We start from the raw sequence: 22,116 nt of genomic DNA on the forward strand, positions 1-22,116 counted from the left end.
TAAAAGAAAAATATCTTCCCACATACTACAGGAGGCAATTGCTAGACCAATGGATGAATTTGAGACAGATGTCTTCTAGTGTGACTGATTACTTGGCTCGTTTTGAAGAACTCATGATAAGATGCGAGGTAAACGAAGAACAATGGGTAATAGTAGCTAAATTCATCAATGGGTTAAAGCCTGAGATCAAGAGAGAAGTCAATTTGCATGCGCCTGACACTTTGGAAGAAACTTATCACAAGGCTTTAGAGATTGAAAAGTACTATAAGCTTCCTAACCCAAGGCGAATGACTTCTCAAGCCGGGGAGTCCCAACAAACAAAATTGATATCTTTCGAGGGATCCCGTGGGTTTGCTGCCTCCAGAGATAGCAATAATTTCGACCAGAGATCTAATATTGCCAAGGGTAAGGAAATTCCAGTGTCTAACACTAGGCCTGACAAGTCATCTATTGAGAGTTTTCATTGTCATAGTAAGGGTCACTATGCTTTGCGTTGTCCTCATCGTACAATGACCACAAGCACTGAGACGAATGAAGTTGTTGAAGGTGAAGAGCTTAGTCTCGTTGACGCTTTGAAAGATCCCTTTGGAAATGAGGAGGTTGAGGCAGATTTGGAAGTCGACGATACGCACATTAGCGTCATGAGGTGCATTCTATCTACTCCTACTGGAGAGGATAATTGGAAACGCACCAGCATCTTCCATACATACCTAAGATGTGGAGATCAAGTCTGCAAGATTGTCACTGATGGAGGGAGTTCAATGAATGTAGTTTCCAAATCAGGTGTTGCTAGGATGAAGCTTCAAATTGAACCACACCCGCAACCATATAAGGTAGCATGGGTAGATAAGACTTCCTTATCAGTGTCAGAGAAGTGTTTGGTTCCTCTCCAAATGGGCGAATATTCAAATAAGATTTGGTGTGATGTCCTACCTATGGATGTAGCCCATATCCTTCTTGATCGCCCTTAGCTTTATGATTTCGATGTTACTAATCATGGCAGAGATAACTGTGTTCAAATATAAGGGAAAAACCATCATGTTAACACCCACAAAGCCAATTGAGAAAGTAAATCCGAACATAAGTTGCAATCTCAGTCTGATGCAAAGAAACACCTCCACATTTTGACCCGAAAGAAGTTTGAGAAAGAGGGAAAGGAATCAGGCATTGTACTAGCACTAGTTGCCAAGGAAGTTCCTGAAGAACCTTCTGATGAAGTGGTGGATCCACCTCCAGTTGAGGTCACTAAGTTGTTACAAGAATTTCAAGATGTGACACCGGAGGAGTTGCCTAATGAATTACCTCCCATGAGGGATATTCAACATGCAATTGACTTAGTTCCAGGATCCCAATTGCCTAACCTCCCTCATTATCGAATGAATCCTAAGAAGCGTGTTGAATTGAAAAGGCAAGTTGATGGACTTTTGCATAAAGGTTTTATTAGAGATAGTCTTAGTCCATGTGCTGTGCCAGCTCTTTTGACTCCTAAGAAAGATGGTTCTTGGAGAATGTGTTTGATAGCCGAGCCATTAACAAAATCACAATCAAGTACAGATTTCCCATACCTCGTTTAGATGATATGTTGGATGAAATGGCTGGTTCCCAGTGGTTCGCCAAGATTGACTTGCATAGTGGTTACCACCAAATCCACATTAGACCAGGTGCCGAATGGAAAACCGCCTTTAATTCACACGATGGACTTTATGAGTGGCTAGTCATGCCCTTTGGGTTGTCAAATGCACCAAGTACATTCATGAGGGTCATAACTCAAGTCCTACGTCCTTTCATAGGAAAATTTTTGGTGGTTTACTTTGATGATGTTTTAATTTATAGCCGGTCTAAAGGAGAACACTTAAGCCACCTTCGACAAGTTTTTGAGGTTCTTCGAGTTGAAAAGTTATATGTTAATCTCAAGAAATGTTCTTTCATGAAGACTGAAGTGATTTTCCTAGGATTTATTGTCTCTGCGCAAGGAATTGCTGCAGATCCCGAAAAGGTAAGAGCAATTAAAGAGTGGCCTGAACCTAAATCCATTTCAGAGGTTCGTAGTTTCCATGGTTTGGCTACTTTTTATAGGCGGTTTATCAAGGGATTTAGTTCCATTATGGCTCTATCACAGATTGCTTGAAGAAAGGGGAGTTTAAACGGACTGCACCAGCAGCGCGAGCCTGTAATGAAATCAAGCAGAAAATGACTAAAGCACCAGTTCTACGTCATCCTGACTTCTCCAGTGTCTTTGAGGTTGCTTGTGATGCGTCTGGAGTTGGAATAGGAGGTGTCTTAAGTCAAGAGGGTCAACCCATCGCGTACTTCAGCAAGAAGCTTAATGAAGCTAAACAAAAATATTCTACTTATGAGAAAGAGCTGTACGCTGTTGTCCAGGCACTCCGCTATTGGCGATATTATTTGTTGCCTCAAGAGTTTGTTTTATACTCCGATCACCAAGCCTTGAGGTACATTCAGTCCCAAAGAAAGTTAAGTGCAAAACATGCAAAATGGGTTGCTTTTCTGCAAGAGTACACTTTTGTGCTCAATCACCATAAAGGCTCAGAAAATAAGCCTGCTGATGCTCTCAGTCGAGTTGTAGCTGTTCTTCAAGCTATGAGTGTCAATGTTATAGGCTTTGAAAGGATGAAGGATGAGTACTCCACTTGTCCTGACTTATGGGAAATATTTTCAGAGATTCAGAATGGTAACCGTAGAGATTATGTTGACTTTGTGATTAGAGACGGTTATCTATTCCGAAGCTCTAGACTTTGCATTCCAAGCACCTCGATTAGAGATTTCTTAGTCTGGGAGTTACATGCGGGAGGACTTGCTGGTCACTTTGGTAGAGATAAGACAATTCCCCTAGTAGAGGACAGATTTTATTCGCCTTCTTTAAAGGGTGACGTTGCTAGGATCATTTCTCAGTGTCGCACATGCCAGCTGGCTAAAGCTAAGAAGAGGAACACTGGATTGTATACCCCTTTGCCTGTCCCACACATGCCATGAGAGATCTTAGCATGGATTTTGTTCTAGGGTTGCCTAAGACCTCTAGCAAACATGATTCGATCTTAGTTGTTGTGGATAGGTTCTCTAAGATGGCTCACTTCATTCCTTGTAGCAAGACAGCCGATGCTTCGCATGTGGCTAAGTTGTTCTTTGGAGAAATTGTTAGGCTCCATGGATTACCCATTTCCATTGTGTCTAATAGGGATGTAAAGTTTTTGAGTTACTTTTGGAAGACACTTTGGAAACTCTTTGGGACTAATTTGAAATTTTCCTCTGCTTTCCATCCCCAAACTGATGGTCAGACCAAGGTTGTTAATAGAAGTTTAGGAGACTTACTTAGGTGTCTGGTTGGAGAGCGCCCGGGTATATGGGATTCGCTGTTACCTACAGCTGAGTTTGCATATAATAGTTCGGTGAATAGGTCTACTGGTAAGAGCCCTTTTGAGATTGTTTACAGTTTTTCCCCTCACCAACCTGTTGACCTTATTCCTTTACCACCTGAATCCTGTCCCTCTGAGTCTGCTGATTCCTTCGCCCAGCACATCCGTGATGTTCATGCCGATATAAGACAGAAAAATTGCTCTAAGTAATGAAAATTATAAAATTGCTGCTAATGCTCATCGTAGGAATAAAGAATTCAATGAAGGAGATTATGTTATGGTTTGTATACGCAAAGAGCGTTATCCTAAAAACTCCTTCAAGAAATTGCATGCCCGTGCCACTGGCCCATTTCGTATCATTCGTAAGTTGGGACCTAATCCTATGAGTATTAGTCCAATTTTCAATGTGGATGATTTGTTTCCTTACTGAGGCACCTTTGAGCCTCCCACTTTTCCAGCAGGTATACCCACAGGTGGAGTTACATCTTCATGTATACCAGTGACAGTTCTTCCACCGATTCAGCCACCGAGTACAGATCAGATTGCAGAGATACTTGACCACCAAATTATTGCTTCACATCAGGGTGGTTATCAGCGATACCTTGTCCGTTGGAGAGATTGTCCAGATACAGATGATGCATGGATCACAGAGGATGAGCTTTGTCGCATTGATCCAGATCTTTTGGAGCAGTATCACGAGCTTTACTCTCCAGAGGAGAGTTCTTCTCAGCCGGGGAGAATTGATGGAGATCCCGAGCCAAGTGGTCTACGCACTTACTATAGGCGTAGGCGCAGAGGATGATTTCTGATTTATTCTATTTTATTTTATATTCGGCTTTCCTTATTTATTTAGGGATTATGTTCCCTGATTTTTATATTTGACTTTCTTTAATCTTTCCTTATTTATTTAGGGATTATGTTACTTAATTTTTATATTTGACTTTCTTAATTATTTGGGGTTTTAAGCCTATATATACAGCTGATGGAGGCATTGTGATGGACGTTTTATGAATATTGATATTGAGATTATTGTGGAAATTTCTTCTCTCTGTATTCTTCTTCTTCCCCAACTCTATTCTTCTTCCCCTACATCAAACTCACTGTCAAATCATTCTTTTAACTTGTCACTTGCAGGAAGGACGGAGCTAGTTAAATCTGTGATTTCTTCATACTCCCTCGGTCCCAAAAAAATGACCCTTTTGGGGAACCGTGAATTTGTGAGTTATGGTTCCCAAAAGAGACAATTTTTTTGGGACAGATGGAGTACTATTATTTGCCGGTCTGCTGTTTTTTTCAATTCCTAGTGGTGTTCAGCTGCATATTGAGAGGAAGATAAGGAATTTTCTTCAATGTGGCAATTTTGAAAAAAGATTTGCAGTTTTGTTTAGTTGGGAGAAGGTTACTCTTCCAAAAGCTGAAAGAGGCTTGGGCATTAGAAGTTTCCAAAGTATTGATTTGTCATGTAAGTGTATTTTGCTCAAGGACTTTCTTCATTCTAAAGAAGCTCTTTGGGTCAAGTGGTTTAAAGATAATTATGCTAACAGGGGACACTTTTGGATATGATTGCTAAATCATCTGATTCAGTAGTGTGGAAGTCTATTCTGGATCCTTGGTTTCATGGAGTCATTCTACAGCAGATGTTTGGGCTATAAAGACTTTTATCTGCTGATTTTCAGTTTTCAGATTGTGTTGATGTTCTTTGGGATTATAACAGATTGTCAGTTCCTGCATCTTGGCCTCAAAATATACCAGGTTTCTTGAATAATTCTTCTAATCATTTAGAGGAGGATGCTATCATTTGGAATCCTGGTTCTTTTTGTTTCAAATCACGTTGGAATGCTCGTAGGACTGATGGATTAAGAATTCCATGGTACTCTCTGGTTTGGAATGGCTGCAGGCCTAGGATATCTATTATTGCGGTCTTAGTCCTGCATAATTCAAATCATTCATTCTTCAATTTGAGGAGAAAGGGGTTGATGCATTTGCCCTCTATTTACCATAATTGCTATTCTGGAGAGGACTCTAATTATCATCTCTTTGGACATCTGGTTATGCTACTTCTGTATGGCAATGGTTCATTCAACTTTGTGGGTGGGAGAGTTTACTTCAAGTTCAGTCTTTTAATGCAGCAACTCAGTGGTTTATCTCATATTCTCCTTCTTCTATGAGGAAGAGACCGGCCTGTTGTTTTTAGACTAGTGTTGTTTGGTGTCTCTGGTCATAGAGGAACCGAAGACTTCATGAGGGTTCAGTCATCTCTGCTCATCTTTTGGCCATGGAAGCTTGCATTGAAGGGTTATCTTCGTTGGGACTATCTCTAGCTGATCTTCAAGTGCTATTCTAGCAGCTTGTTTGTCTTTGTTTTTCTTTCTGGAGGTTTAGGGGAAGCCTGGGCCTGTTTTGTTTTGGTTGTCTCTATAGCAACCTCTTCTTCTTTCTGTTTTTCATTGTAATATTTTCTTTGTATCAATAAACTCTAAACATTCAGGGGACAATAAATAAATAAAAAGAGTCTCACATGCACAACATACCTTCGTTGGACATTTTGCTTCAGCAAATGTCTCTGCAAGCTGAGCAGCATCTGTGTTTGATGTTACCCCTATAAAGATTCCAAATTTTCATAAACGAAAATTTTGAAAAAAATAATATGTTAAATGTAGAGTCATCAAAAGGTTAAGTCTGTACCTAATCCATCCATTCCACTTGGTGATGGCCATAATAGTGTGTTGAATAGTTAGGGTAAAAATTAAAAGGGAGCATGAATATACCTCCAAAAATGACAAGGCCATCCAACTTCAAAGTATTGGATGCGACCAATGCAGCGTTAACTTGCTCAGTTGTTCTTATTTGATCTTGTGTTTGTCCCAGCAAATCATAGCCACCTGGCAGGATTACAACACTTAAAAAAAATTTCTAGATGAAAAATCAAAATTTCTTTGTGAATACGGTCTAGTGCTCATAAGTACCTTGGTTTTTGTAGGTTGCAAGAATGTCATCTGTGATCTCAAGAGTTTTCTGCGCAAATAAACCTTCAGAACCACCTGGTAATAGGCATAAAAGAATACTTTTAAGATAAAAGTCATTTTCCTCGATAGAAAATCAGATTAAAAGGTTTCTCTTAGTCAAGAAAAAAAAAAGTATGTTTAGTACAAAACTGTTGCGACAAACCCAAGAACAAATCCAGAAACACGACAGAAAAGTAATCACACCACACGCAAAGAACACAAAGATTTAGCGTGGTTCGGCAAAGCCTACATCCACGGTGGAGATCCGGCGAAAGTTTTCACTATGCGAAAAATAGGAGATTACAAGTTTCAGCCCCTAAACCCTAGCTCTCGCTCACTCTCTTTCTCTGCGTTTTTCAGTGTCTCAATAATTCCACTCTGTTATAGATATAAAAGTTGAAGAAAGAAATTAAACAAGAACAAAAGGATACACACACAAAGCCCAGAGGGCTACATTACCTTTATTACTCTCTTAATATTGTTTAGAATCATCACCTCTCTTTATAGGTGTATTGAAGATTAATTGGAGGAATTAGTGGAGAAATCTTTCAGTAACTGATGTTGTTTCCTATTATTGAAGATTTGGCATTATTAAAGGAATCAGTGGAGAAAAATCCTCCTTGTTTCCTATTTTCTAATTCTTTCCATTCTCATAATTTCTTCTCCTATATAAAGGAGCCTACACCAATGTATTATATATGAATTGAGAGGGTATTATATAAGTGTTGTAGCCCTTTGGGCTCTTTGTGCCTTGGATGTAAGCCCTAGTGGCTAAACCACGTAATATCTGTGTGTTCTACTTGTTTTATTTATCTTTTCGCTTCCGTTTTATGCTGTACAACATGGTATCAGAGCCAAATTTCTTTTCCTAGGTTCGGACCCCTATTTTGGAGTATTCCCTTACCATCTGAAATGCTGCTAAGGGTTTCTCGATACTATTTGTGACTTGTTTAGGCTGCTGATTTATTCGGTAGTAATGTTTTTCGCCTTTGCAGTGTCTCCAGCAGTTTTTTATTGACTTATTTGGGCTGTCAATGTGTTCGGTAGCATTATCTTCATCTTTGTTGTGTCTCCAGCAGTTTTTATCAACTTGTTTGGGCTGCTGGTGTGTTCGGTAGCATTGTCCTCGCCTTTGCCGTGTCGTCAGCAGTTTTTTGTTGACTTGTTTGGGCTATCGGTGTGTTCAGTAGCATTGTTCTTCACCTTCTCTCCTCTCTCTTCATCATTCACACTTGTTGTTACTCGTCATCTCAATGGCAAGTGGGGCATTCATGCTCTAACTTGAGGGAGAGTATTGAAGATTTAATGGAGGAATCAGTGGAGAAATCTTTGAGTAATTGATGTTGTTTCCTATTATTGAAGATTTGGTGTTACTAAAGGAATCAGTGGAGAAAAATCCTCCTTGTTTCCTATTTTCTAATTCTTTCCATTTTCATAATTTCTTCTCCTATATAAAGGAACCTCCACCATTGTATTGTATATGAATTGAGAAAGTATTATAAAAGTGATGTAGCCCTTTGGGCTCTTTGTGCCGTGGATGTAGGCCCTAATGGTTGAACCAAGTAATATCTGTCTGTTCTACTTGTTTTATTTATCTCTTCGCTTCCGTTTTATGGTTTACAACAAGGTGAAAGAATACAAGTGATAAATATGGAAAATACATTGATCGATGATTCTTAAAATCAATACCATAAATCACTCCAATCAATATTCTATTATAGACTAAAATCAATTCTCCAACACCCCCCTTCAAGTTGGTACACTGAGATTTTTACTTCAGTGTCCAACTTGAAACTAAATACGAAGTTGTCGACAAGTTGGTACACGGAGATTTTAACTCAAGTGTCCAACTTGAAGCTAAATACGAAGTTGTCGAGAGTCCAAGACAAGTTGATCCGAAGATCCGAGACGAGTAGAGTGTAAAGGAGTATGATAAACCTGCTCTTATACCATGTTATAGATATAAAAGTTGAAGTGAGAAATTAAACATGAAAAACAAAAGGATACATGCACAAAGCCGAAAGGGCTACATCACCTTTATTACTCTCCTAATATTGTTTACAATCAACACCTCTATTTATAGGTGAAAGAATACAAGTGATAAATATGGAAAATACATTGATGGAGGATTCCTAAAATCAATACCATAGATCACTTCAATCAATATTCTATCATAGACTAAAATCACTCCTATGATATTGATATTCGCCAACACACTCCAAACCCTAAAAGCCATTATATATCGGTCTATAAGGGAGTACTAAACAGGGTCCACAACCCGCAAGCAAAAAAACCGGGTCAAAAAATTGAACCCACACAAAGCTCATTGTTGTGACCCGGCACCAAATTCGGGCCACAACGGCACAAAAACAACTAAGGAAACAAAAGGATAAAGTGCCTATGGGTAACACTTTAGTTTTTTTAATAAGTAAGATCTCATTAAAGAGCAATCGAAAGGGATAGTGCAACCCAAATACAACTGCACAAACCATAAACTACATCCTCAAGCTATCTATAAAAGACGAAAGAATCTCCATTGATTTACAATTCCTCCCATTAACCCAAAAGAATAAAGAACTAAGCACAAAGAATTTAAATCCAATTTCTCTCCAAACCAGACTACCCAATTCATCTGATCTTAAGTGGAGTCCTTTAGGTTGATGTCTTTGCTTTGACTTTGTTACTTCTTCTTTAAGTAGAATTCTTCCTTTTATCTTTCCTTCACATTTAGCTCTTGAGGTCTTCATCTTTGTTATTAGTATCCTTTGAACTTTTTGCATTGTACTTTGCCATTGGTCTCCAGCTTTCTTTTGAGTTTCTTAGAGATGAACCCTGTTTAACTTAAACTCAAGTGGATGATAAATATAACAACTTCAAATATTTGTAATAATCAAAATCTCTTTAATGCCCTTCGCAGGATAGCTTAGGCAAACAATCCACACAGATCGCCTTGGCCTCGAAGAATGACTGGCACCAAAGATGTAGCGGCAGGCCGTAAAGCAATATGCGTCTCTCCTTTCTCTTCCTCAATATTCCAGAAAACCCTGTCCTAAATGACCACACACGAGCTTCAAAACTGCATCACCCCAACTTCTCTTCCCCTCATTCAAAACCCTACATGCCTCCTTAGTTGACAGTAATCAATACAGCAGAAGGGAGTCTGGAAAAGCTGAAACTCCCACCCCACACGCCACCCTCCATGCTTTCAAAGCGTACACTCCAATGGGTAACAATACGACAAAGAAGAATAATATATGAACAAAATTACATAATCATATATCATAGAGAGCCCATACCAAGTGGTAATAAGATGAATAAAACCAAAATAAGAATTTCGACGACAAAACAATAGATTCCTTATCAAGAGGTAAACATGCATATGTGTATAAATGCATACAGGTTCAAACATAAAATAAAAATAACAAATGCCAAAACTGCAAAAAGAGAATACCACTTACCCAAAAATCCAAGTAAAATGCTGTAGGGATTGTGAATTTTGAGAGCATTGTGGAGACCCCATATAACATTATGTCCTCCAGGAGAAGACTGTCTACCGCAGAAGACTACTCCCACCCTAAAACCAAAAAAACAACAACATAAAAAAAAATAAAGATCGAAACAGCAAACATAGTGGAAGCTATTACAAATGTCTAAGTGAAATAATGCACATGTATAGAGGCTATTCTTTACCCGGTAAACTAAAACCCAATAATTTCATTTCCACCATGTATATAGGAAAATATAAATAATGCCAAAAGGAAAGCGTGAATATTTTAATAATGCGACTAGTTTCTCATGATGTCTTTCATTTAAATTTAGAGCATAATAATTAAAGAAGATAAAAAAATGCTATTGCAATAACACATGAGCGAAAATGAGTTACATTCAAAATGTGTTAAAAATATCTTCGCAGGAAAACATATATGAGTGATCAAATGTATACCTAATTGCTGGATGCTCAGAAATTATCTGGGCATTGGGGACCTTTGCAGTTGCTTTAAGAAAATGAGCCAAAGGTTGACCGTATGTATGTGGAAATGTTCGACTTATGGTGTGGGCACCAGAGGGGTCAGCAGCTGTAGTTGCATCACCAAATTCTACCCCGACAGTAGTTCCCTGTGTAATGAAATTACATGAATAAAAGCTCAGTAATTTTTTTTTTTTTTATAAGTAAAAGCGCAGTAAATATGCCAACATATATGAGGTAAAGTATCAAGAACCAAATTTAGGTATAAACATTAAGCCAAAAAGGCAATAGTAGAAATATAAAAAAGAAGGAGAGAATTGTGTAAAGGCTTGAATGAAATGAATCACTCGTTTATAACTCTAGTATTTATAGATAAAAAGAGCACATGCTCATATTACAAGAAAAGAAACTAAATCAAATCTAAATCAAATCACAGCATATTCTAAAGCATATTCTATGGCATATTCTATAGCCTATGTTACCCAAACTCGGACACGAGTGTCGGACATGAGTATGTGTCTAGAGGTCGGATCCTCCTATGTATCAAATTATAGGACACGGGGACACGAAATAAAAGTGTCCAAAACTCGGACACGGATACTTGGACACTTCATATATGTTGTAAAGGAGAGAGTACTCTTGTCACTTGTATACCTTTTAGTTTGCACCAGTTGAATTTATATTTTTTATTAAGTCTTTTTTTCTCTTTTAGCAACCACATTATCTTTTACTATTTTACCTCAAACCAAAAAGAAAATAAGAAAATAACTTACAAGAGAAAATATCTAAATAATAGCCCAGTCCAATGGATTATATTATTAAAACACTCTTACAATTTATTGACTAAATAATAACCCAGCCCAATGGATTATATTATTAAAACACTCTTACAATTTAATGTCTAAATAGTAGCCCAGCCCAAATAATAGCCCAAGCCCAATGTATTAATGTGTGCACAATAGATGTGGGTTACAGCTATAACCCACAGTTGTAGTCCATATATAACGTGTATACGAAAATAAGAATGGATACAGCTGGCAGCAACAAAGACCATTAGTCTGCCAAGGATATGAAAAGTCTACAAGCATGAATATACTCTCCACCAAAAACAGAAAATCTGCTACAGCTGCGCATGAAGAAACCATCATCTTCAACTTTCCAAAAACCCTATCTTCAAACCAACCGCCTCCACAAACTTACAGAACACATCCGATCTAACATAAAGGCTTGAAAAAAAGTTCAAATCCCTAACAAGCATCCACAATATAATCTTCTATGAGCAAGTCTTCATCAACCGTGTCCGATGTCGCGAAAGGGTGTCCGACCCATATCCCGAGTCAGTGTTCGTGTCGTGTTGTGTCGACACGAACACCCTGGGCTAATATGCCAAGTCTAGGTAACACAGTCTATAGCATAATCAAATCTCTACTAATATGGTAAGTCATTCCATAAATCGTGGCTATCATATATGCTAACATATGCATAATCAAATCTCTGCTATTATGGTAAGTCATTCCATAAATCGTGACTATCATATATGCTAACACTCCCCCTCAAGTTGGTGCGTGGATATCTGAAACGCCCAATTTGGACAATGCATTCTCAAACACAATCTTGCTGAAGCCCTTTGTAAGAATGTCTATAAGCTGCTGAAAGCTTATGACAAATGAAGTGCAAATTTGACCAGAGATGATCTTCTCTCGAATGAAGTGATGGTCAACCTCTATATGCTTAGTCATGTAATGGGATTTGCTACTATGCTAATGGCAGACATGTTGTCGTAGTAGAGTGAGAATGGAAGCGACACTAGAAGGCACAAGTTTGTCATCAAGGTTTTCAACCATAGCAACTCATATACCCTAAGAGCCATAGCCCTATACACTGCACTAGATCGAGAGACAACATCCTACTTCTTACTGTGCCAAGTAACCAAGTTACCACCAATAATGGTACAATAACCCGAAGTTGACCACCTATCTTAACCAATTCTGCATAATCAGCATCTGTCCAAGCCTCAACACGTAAGTGACCATGATTGGAAAACAAAATACCACGACCCGGATACCTTTTCAAGTAGCGAAGGATCCAAATAGCTGCATCAAGGTGTGGGGTACGAGGAGAGTGCATGAATTGACTCACGACACTCACAGCATAAGCAATGTCAGGTTGAGTCATGGATAAATAGTTGAGCTTCCCCACAAGTCGTTGATACTGACCAACACCTGACAACAACTCCCCGTCAAAATCAGCCAACCAATGATTCTGCTCAATCGGAGTATCAGTAGGACAAGCGCCAAGCTGACCAGAAGCAGAAAGCAAGTCAAGAACATACTTGCGTTGAGAGATGAAAATGCCAGCCTTGGAGCGAGCCACCTCAATGCCCAAGAAGTTCCGTAGGGGACCAAGATCCTTAATCTCAAACTAACAGCCAATATAGCTCTTAACCTCAGCAATTCCGGTAGTGTCATCTTCGGTAAGATCAATATCATCGACATACACAATGAGAGCAACTATCTTACCGCCTGAATGACGTAAAAACAAGGTATGATTAGTTGCACTTTGATGGAAATTGTTGTACAGTATTGTATGAGTTGTCATGTTGTACAGTATTGTATGAGTTGTCACCTACCCCTCATTACCATATATGGAATTATCATGTATAAGGTTTATTTGTTCTCCACTCACCTACTCCCGTAACTTCTCTTATATAAACACCATTGTATTATTGTATTACTCACTCAATAAGATATACGGTTTCATATATTCTCTTTCTCTCTCTCTCTTTTAACATGGTATCATAGCAGAAATCGATCCCTCTTTAATTTTTTTTTTTAGTCTTGTTCAGACTCCGATCTTGATTCTATCTAGGCTTTCTCTCAGCAATCGCTTCTCGGCGATCTCTCCTCGATGATCTAAGCTCTCGTCTCGGCAATCTCTCTCGGATCCCTCCTCGGCTTCCTCTCAGCAATCTCTTCTCAACAATCACTCCTCGGTGATCTCAGTTCTCGTCTCAGCAATCTCTCTTGGATCCCTCCTCGGCTCTCTCCTCGATACTTTCTCTCGGGTCCATCTCGCCTAGATCTTGGTTTTCTTATCTCGGTTCCCTCTTGCTACTATATCTCATTTGTTCGGCAGCTCTTGTGATGGATACTAAGGAATCCCGTCTACTTGGGTCAATCACCAGCACCAAACTGAAAGGCTCAAACTACCTTCAATGGTCTCGAGCCGTAGAGGTGTTATTACGGACTCGAGAAAAACTATTATATCTTAAATCAACCAAACCCACTAGTGGTGAAATGATTATTGAGGCTTGGGAGAAAGAAGATGCTCAGATTATGACTTGGTTATGGAACAATTTGGAGCCTGAGATCTTCAACAACGTGTCATTTCTAGAATCTGCCAAAGATATCTGGGAAAATCTCAAGGACATGTATTCTTCAAAGAAGAATATTTCTCCTATTTATTAGTTGTACCAGGATATTTTTAATCTCCAGCAGGGAGATCGTTCTGTTGAAGATTATTACTCAGAATTGAAGAGCATGTGGGAAGAATTGAATGCCTACCAACCATTGACTATAGATATAGAACAACAAAAAGGGCACAGGGAGGAGTTTCGGGTGGCAAACTTTAACCGATTTCAGAAGGTCATATCAAGTTTGGGTACAAACTGAGTAATGTTGATCACACCATGTTCATTTAGAGATCATATATCGTATTTTGAGTTTGAAAAAAGCAAGGATATGATGATGATATCATATTCTAAGATACGTGAAGTTTGCTCCTTTAAAAGGTATCTTATAGAGATGCAAATTCGGTAAGCTTGATTGATTATAGCCAGTCCACCAAATGCTATTGCACCTTTATAGGAGGAAATTTGGTTACTTGCATAAGAAACAATCGGTAGTGGCTAAGTCCATTGTTGAAGCAAAATATAGGGCTATGAAACTATATTGTGATAACAAAGCAACCATTAGCATTGCACATAACCCGTCAACATGATATAACGAAGCATGCTGAAATTGACAAAAAGTTTATCAACGAGAAGTTAAATAATGGAGTGATTTGCATAGCCTTCGTGAAGTTTTGTTCACAAAGGATTTGAATAGTAATTCCTTCCATTCTATTGCAGCCAAGTTGGACATGAGAGATATCTGTGCAACAATTTGAGGGGGGGAGTTTTGGAATATGTGGGAATAACCGTGTAATGAGCATAATTACAAGAAAAATACCACGTGGGGTACCATTGTAAATCTTAATTTTCAATAATATAAATATATGGGTGTAGATATGTCAAAAACATTCTACAACCATTCTTTACATCTTTTTCTCCCTCATTCTTTCTTTTCTTTCTTTCTTCAAACCCTAATCATCCAAACCGTAAAGTATAATCAATTATGTTATGTTTGGGAGCACCGAATCGGTGTCTTGGATTTGGGATTGAAGGAAGTTTTATTCAAAATTTGTACTAAATTTTCTTCATCCCTAATCCAAGTTGCCGATTTGGTGCCGCCAAACATAGCATTATTGTATTTCAACTAAGAGAAAGAAAATCAATACGGTATATATGAAGCAATTGGTATATCAAGGGTTAAATAAATCAAGAAAGACTTGGAAGGTATTCAAATGAACTTTTTAATAAGTTATTTCTATCTCAGTAAGAACAAGCACATTTTGCTGGCTGCCAATTACCCCATTTTTATTTAAAAAGAAACACATGTTTCTTTATCAGGCAAACAGTGGTCCAACAAAATCTGAGGTTAAAAAAATTGTTCATATCATTATGCATCACCAGACGACTTTACATACATCCCAGTATGCTTTTAGCCAATGCTTCCTAAAATATTTACCTTCTATATGTCAAAAATGATATTGTTCCTGGCATATTTCCAACAGAGACAACTAAGAGGCGCATGAAAAACAGCATATCTTTCGTTTTTGTTTCATCCCATCCCCTTTTTGCATTAGATTAGATAATGCTAGAATTTCTTTCTGTTTACTTCCACATTTCAGTGAAGAATTAAAAAACAAACAAATAAGTAAAATTATAGATCAAAAAGTTGTCAAAAATTGCATAAATTGATTTAGCATTTTGATTTTATACTTTAACTTCTGACCTCCAAAAATTCAAAATCTAAAAATCATCATGCTATAAATTCTAAGTAAATATAGGAAATCTAACTACTAGCAATCAAAACGGATGTTTTTCTCTACCAAATAGCAATCGAAGGCAAATGAAGGGATGCCTAATGTGACAAATTGAGGCAGAGAATGTAACATAATAAATACAGTGAAACAATAACAAAGAAGACAAAACAACCACCTTAAGACACGGAGGAAGCTCCGGTTGGTAGAGAGATCGAAGTTTTTGCAGACCGGAGAGTTCTCTTGGTATCCCAAAGTCCGATTCCATTGCTATTTGTCTCTTGGTTTACCTTTTGCACTGTTACTGGTAGTGTAGTGTTGAGATTGCTTTCACTTTTTTTTTGTTTAAGACTGCGCATTAAAAGCAAGTACTTTTTCGTACACTGTGCGTGTGCTTTACTATTAAGGCCATCTGCCCGGCCTCTTCGGATTTTGACTCTCTAAAAATTTCACTTCAGCTTTTTTAAAAGCCACGTCAACAATTTCAAAAGCCACATCAACCGTTTTCCCTCCCCAGAAACCGTTTTTCTCCCCAGAAACATACAATCCATCAAGTTCTTCAAATTTTCGCTCTTCAAAAAAAAAATTTAATTAATTAATTAAATTAAATTAAATTTTAAGATTAAAAATAATGAATTAGAATAAAAAAATAAGAATTACAAAATCATATGGAAATAACAAAATGAAATTTTAATTTTAATTATTTTTTTAAAAAAAAAAGTTTTACAAAACTAAATTTTTTTTAAAAAAATTACAATATTATAACCTTTAAGGCACTGTTTGTGTCAGCCAAACAGTGCCTTAACGGTCAAATGCACTGTTTATGACAGTAATTTAAAATTTAAAGCAAAATTTTTATAAAAAAAAAAAAAAAAAAAATCAAATTTTAAGGAAAAAAAACAAAAAAAAAAAAGGTTTTTTAATTTATTTTTGGCAGAAATAATTTATTTTTTGGACAAACAGTGTCTAAACAATATATTTTTTTATTTACTGAATTTTATTTTATTTTATTTTTTAAAAAATAAGCTCAAAATAACATATTTTGGGTTTTTTCAAAAAAAAACTAGGCTGCCAACAGTCCCTCACTGTTGGCATTGTTGTAGCCTAAAAAAAAAAAAAAAAACCGCTTCAGGCAAAACGTCGTCGCTTTGTTAAGGAAAAAGGCGAAAAAAAATTTCCGCGATCGGGCTCGGGCTCGCGGAATATCGCGAGCCGGGCCGCGAGCTGTTGTGGGCCCCACCCAATTCTGCGAGGTTGCTGGAGTGAGTTTGGTTTGTTTGGCTCGCAGAAAGGGCCTTCCGCGAGCCCACTGCGAATGCTCTAAAGCACTACTATTTATCAATGGGGTGTTTTGAATGTGGGGTCTACGTTATATTGCTTGATAGCCACTGAAAATGAAATGAGAGTGAATGGGAATGGAGTAGGAACATTAATTATCTTTCTAATATTTGATTATTTTACCGTTTAAGTTGAAAAATTGAATTCTTTAAAATATTTTTTCAAATTTTTTATTTTTTTTTTTCATTTAAATAGAATGTCAAGTTTCTTAAAGCGGAATTGTCACTTTATTTCTACAAACCAAACACAAACATAAATGTATTGTATGTTGCACTTATATAACACACCAAATTGCTGTGCGTGTTGCGATTGTATAACACCAAACCAAATTGGAGGTAAAAGGTTGAAATAGGGTACGAAACTAGAGATGGGATTGGTAGTGTTGGATGATGATAATGTAATTCATATCTATATCTATACTCTTTATAAATTTTAGTATTATTATATACACCTTAATACTATTTAAGCTAATAAATAAATTAATAAATGATATTAAAAGTCACTCTTTAATTCTATTTAAGCTAATAAATAATTTTTTTTTTATTGGTAAGCAATTCAAACACACCACTACTCACACAACTCCTTTGAAGACTAGAACTCTCACCATTCACGTTAAATGGTTAAAAGGTAGAGGAGAAACCACTAAAATAGAAGGCTAATGATAATAAATAAATAATATTAAAAGTCAATTTCCTTCACCATAAACACCTTTTTATTTTAAAAATATATACATCAAAACATTTTTACTATATAAAATAGTTAGAACATATTAACTACACAAATTTCTTAAAGTCACCTTTAACTTCAAACAACTCTATTTTAAAATAAAGTGCGTCTTCAAACCTTTTTTTCCCCTTCATATTAATAGTTAGTTACTCATTAATATAAATTGTAACAATCCGAACCAAGGGATTCGGATCACTAATTGGGTCCTTACCCAAATCCAAGGTTATCTAAGGCACTACCGTTATTTCCCATTTAAAAATATAATTAATTACGTTTAACTGTAAAAGTCCAGTCCAATATATATACATGTTCCAAAAAAACATATTTAAACATGTCTCAAAATATTATTGTTACATTTTCAAGGTTACAACAATAAAGGCAATTACATAAAATTTTGTCTAAATAATACAAAATACATTATCTAATGCAAAATGGCAAATGGAAATCTTTTCTAATCTCGTCCATGCATGTGGAGGATCAACATCCACCAACTCTTCCCCATAACATGAAAAATGTAGAAAAGTGAGCAAAACGGCTCAATAGAGATTGCCTAAGTGGCATCTCCTCAAGTAAGGTAAATAATTACATACCTTACATACAATGAATAGAAAAAAGAATAAGAGATCATGCTGGGGATTCACGTACAATACTTCCATTTTCAATTAATTATCATCACCATCCAAATACAATGCAATGCATGAAATACCCAACGGAACCACACTTCACACCCACACCATCACGAGTCCACACATCACATCAACACCCTCTTTTACTCGTGAACATCATCATGCTTAAAAAAAGAAAAAAGAAAAAAAACCTTCAAATTAAATTATTCATTAATCATCATGCTTTCACAATACAATTGACTTTTTCATGGCCACAACAAGATCAATTAACAATTATAGCATGCTTTAAGCTTTTTAATATCATTTAGCAAGTGAATAACCAATAACTTCACAACAACCATGTAAAGAGAATTATATAGTCCATCACATAACAACTCAATAAATTGTCATTTTTGCAATTTTTACACAAGTTATATATATAATCACATTAAACATAACAATTAGACAAAACTCATACACAAACCAAAACCCTAGAACGAAATCATTCAATTAAACATCAAATTGACATGCTAGAGGAGGGAAAAATATCCAATTAACTACCAAAATCAAGAACTTTTATAGTTAGATAACTCTACCTTGATTTTAAGAAAAAGGCCCAAATTCAAAATGCTCAAAAATACCCAAATCCAACTTCGCTCTGATAAAATCGAAGCTCTCGTCGTGCTCGTTAACTTTGCCTTCAGTGGCAAAGTCAAATTCCCAAAGGAAAGGCTTGGATCTAAGCTTAAAAGGAAGAGAAAAAAGAAAAAGAAAAATTACAGAGAAAGGGAAAAGAAATGGCGTAAAGAAATGAAGATGGAAATGGTCATTATAATGATCAAATATATGTGGGGCCCACCAATATATTAAACACATTAGGGCTGATCACGGATCAGACAGGTTCGGTTTTGGGTAAAATTCAAACCAATCCGGTCCTCACGGATTGGCTAAATCTGAAACCGAACCGATCCGTGGGGACTCTCAATTCGAACCAAACCGATCCGTAAAATAACTTATTGGTTTAGTTCAGTTCCCACGGATTAGGCTTGACAGAACACAACTAAGAAAACTGAAATTAGAGGCAAAATACTATTTTCATTTGAGTCATGCTTGAATTTAAAGGGAAAAAGAGAATCTGTTATTGTTAACTTTGTTTTGAAGTACTGATTTTCGTCTGAGCCATGCGTTAATTTATAAAGATTATACATATTAATAAATGGGCTATGAAAATGACAAGGTAGAACTGAAACTAAGTGACGAGATGGAGCAATCAAGATTTTTTTTCCATAAGAAAAGAACAAAAATTCATAAAAGAAAATAATGAAAAACTTCTGAACTCACTAGAAATTAGATATAGATGAAGAGGAAATGATCGGCCGATGTAAATTGGAAATGCTTACTTGTCTGGGTTCCATAAGAGACCGAGACGAGAGTATTCATTTTCTTTCTCTTATTCATAAGCATATAGCCTAGCACTCAGATCAACACATGGATTGTGAGTCAATTGCGAGCTTGAATAAGACATAACAATTCCTCGTTGGATCTGCGAGTAGAGGGAATAGCCTATAAAGGGGTGAGATTCTCTATGGGAGATTTATAGAGTGAGTGTGACGATAGTGCTGACCTGGCTTCTGAACCAGGAGCAATGCCCCTGTTTCCTGCTTCTCGGTAACGTGGGCTTTCCATGAGAGACTGTGAGCAGAACAGTGGGTTTGTGGGATTATATGAGAATTGATGGGAGGCCAAAGACCCATGCAAATAAAAGGAATGTAAAAAACTAAGAAGTGTAAAACATTAAACCACAAAAGTAGTAAAGCATCTTGGGTTCGTAAAACAATAAAACTTTTGAAAACTTAATGATTAAAGAAAATAAAAACATCAATAATGTATTCTGCATATAGTGTATACTATATATGTGATATAATATTTGTATATCAATTCTACGGATTGGCCATGGATCGGTTTATGAATCGAATCGGATCGGATCTATTTTTTCAACACCTAATCCAATAACTGATCCAGTCACTATGGATTACTAATTTTTCAATCCATCACCGAACCACATAGAAAACCAAACCAAACCACGCAGATCGATTCGGTTTAACAGATTGACGGATTATTTGAACACCCCTAAAATATATAGCCACATAAATATACATCAATTAATAATGTATGACATGCAACAGACCCAAAAAATAATTTTCGTACACTACAAATCCGGTTGCAGGTCCGCCCGGGACCTCCCGGCCCGAAAAACTAAAAATACCTAAATGGCCAACGATGCATTTCTAAGAGTTCTGAACTCGAAGAAATGCTCCAATCAACTTTCAGAACTCATCTGGCACACTCCACTGTGTCTAACACGCAAAACGAGGCAAAAAAATAATCTAAAAAATTAAAAAATCTCCGAAATTGGAAAATAGGAAAAATCATAAACATCACAATCTGCCCAACTTTAAAAGATTTCATTCCCGAAATCAACTCACATCACAAGTGAAGGACGAAAGGATACAAAAACGGAGTACGTCTCCGATTATCCCACGCAACACGCCATACCAAAAATCTCAACACGAAAAATCCCACATCCTAAGTCACTCGCAACCTTGTGCTTGTGACCTAACGCAACATCAACCGAATAGTGACCACAGTCACATGCAATCTCATCCCCCATAATAACTGACTGAATGAAAAAACACACCCTGTGCCGAACAAAAACTCTCCACCGCCAGATACAAAACACACGAGGCACAAGCCCCCAACTAAACTCCGTGACTCTACCGAGTCCTAACCACTTAGAACCATTAGGATTGTCATCCTTCTAACCAAAACATAACACTAATCGATATTAAGTCCGCAAAAGATGACATCAGTCAACCCACATGAATACACGCATCACGAAAAGAATCATTCAATCCAAGTCACCACAATACTTAACCATCTACTCCCGCTCGTGGGATGAAGAGAAAAACACTCAACCCATGTCAAAACCGATCCGAAACATAAAATCGCATCAACGCGATCCACACAAGACATCCCACCAGAAATTATTGGATCCCATACGAGGTAGGACCAACCAACAACGCTTCACCTAATCCGCACCAAACACCCTAAGGCTCACAAGAATAATGGTTACAAAATCGCTTAACGAACCAAGATACGAGCTCAACTCGTAATCCCAAGAATACTCTTAAAACTATCTCCGACAACTACTGTCCTCAATAGCTATATCATAAGTGAACACCCACAACGGTAACCTAAAAGGTCATCAAACCTGCCGAATATACCATCAGGTACCCAAGAAACAACCCATCAGCATAACTCAAGGATCAACTGATCCAACAACTAAAGCTCCTAGGTACGTAGTCCCGTACCAAGTACACCACCATCCACGACAAGTCACCTGAACACGTACAAAGAATACCATCAATCCCAAGTAAGACTCACTTTAAAATGGGATCGCACCACCACACGTACGTAACGCACAACACCATGTTCTGACTGTCACTAATCACACTAAAAGCAATGATTGTTGACCTTTGACTTGACATTATGTTAAACAAAGACTGACTCTGAGAAATGGTTGGCCAGGCCATTCCCATCCTCAATCTGACCTCAACATCAATATTATTCTTGTTCTCAGGTCTAATCCCTAAGCATATGCGCACATCAATCTCTATGTCTAACTCTAGACATACGGTTCACAACACATGGTCTAACTATGTTGACCTTAAGGATTTCATCCAAGTAAAATCTAGTTGTTTTGATGATAACAAACCATTAATGGTGTTTAAGGACTAATGTTTATATTGAGTGTTATACAGATTATTCACATTCAAAGAATGACCTCAATGAAGCACTAAAGATCATTCCAAGTATTCCCTTATTTAATATCACATCAATGAAAGAAATGGATACAAAGAAGAGTTGAAGTTGCAAGGAACAAAATGCAATGTCCGTCC

The 22,116-nt window shown here is 37.1% G+C and overlaps 1 protein-coding gene across 4 annotated transcripts in view; it reads right to left on the reverse strand.

Annotated features, from left to right (window-relative positions):
• LOC132278797 (pyrophosphate--fructose 6-phosphate 1-phosphotransferase subunit alpha-like) overlaps nt 1-15,832 on the reverse strand; it is a 44,392-nt gene extending 28,560 nt beyond the window's left edge. For all 4 annotated transcript variants that reach the window (XM_059780685.1, XM_059780684.1, XM_059780687.1 and 1 more), the window contains exons 1-6: nt 15,667-15,832; nt 10,323-10,495; nt 9,838-9,953; nt 6,341-6,415; nt 6,143-6,256; nt 5,906-5,973 (exon numbers count right to left, since the gene is read on the reverse strand). In XM_059780685.1, coding sequence (XP_059636668.1) covers nt 5,906-5,973; nt 6,143-6,256; nt 6,341-6,415; nt 9,838-9,953; nt 10,323-10,495; nt 15,667-15,756 — 636 coding nt within the window. In that variant the 5' untranslated portion in view covers nt 15,757-15,832. The remainder of the gene's footprint in view (nt 1-5,905; nt 5,974-6,142; nt 6,257-6,340; nt 6,416-9,837; nt 9,954-10,322; nt 10,496-15,666) is intronic.
• Between the last annotated feature and the right edge of the window lie 6,284 nt (nt 15,833-22,116).

Source organism: Cornus florida, unplaced genomic scaffold, assembly GCF_030987335.1.
Source record: "Cornus florida cultivar Cherokee Brave unplaced genomic scaffold, ASM3098733v1 CherokeeBrave_3.0.0_Hap2_Chr10, whole genome shotgun sequence".
NCBI classification, from domain to species: domain Eukaryota; kingdom Viridiplantae; phylum Streptophyta; class Magnoliopsida; order Cornales; family Cornaceae; genus Cornus; species Cornus florida.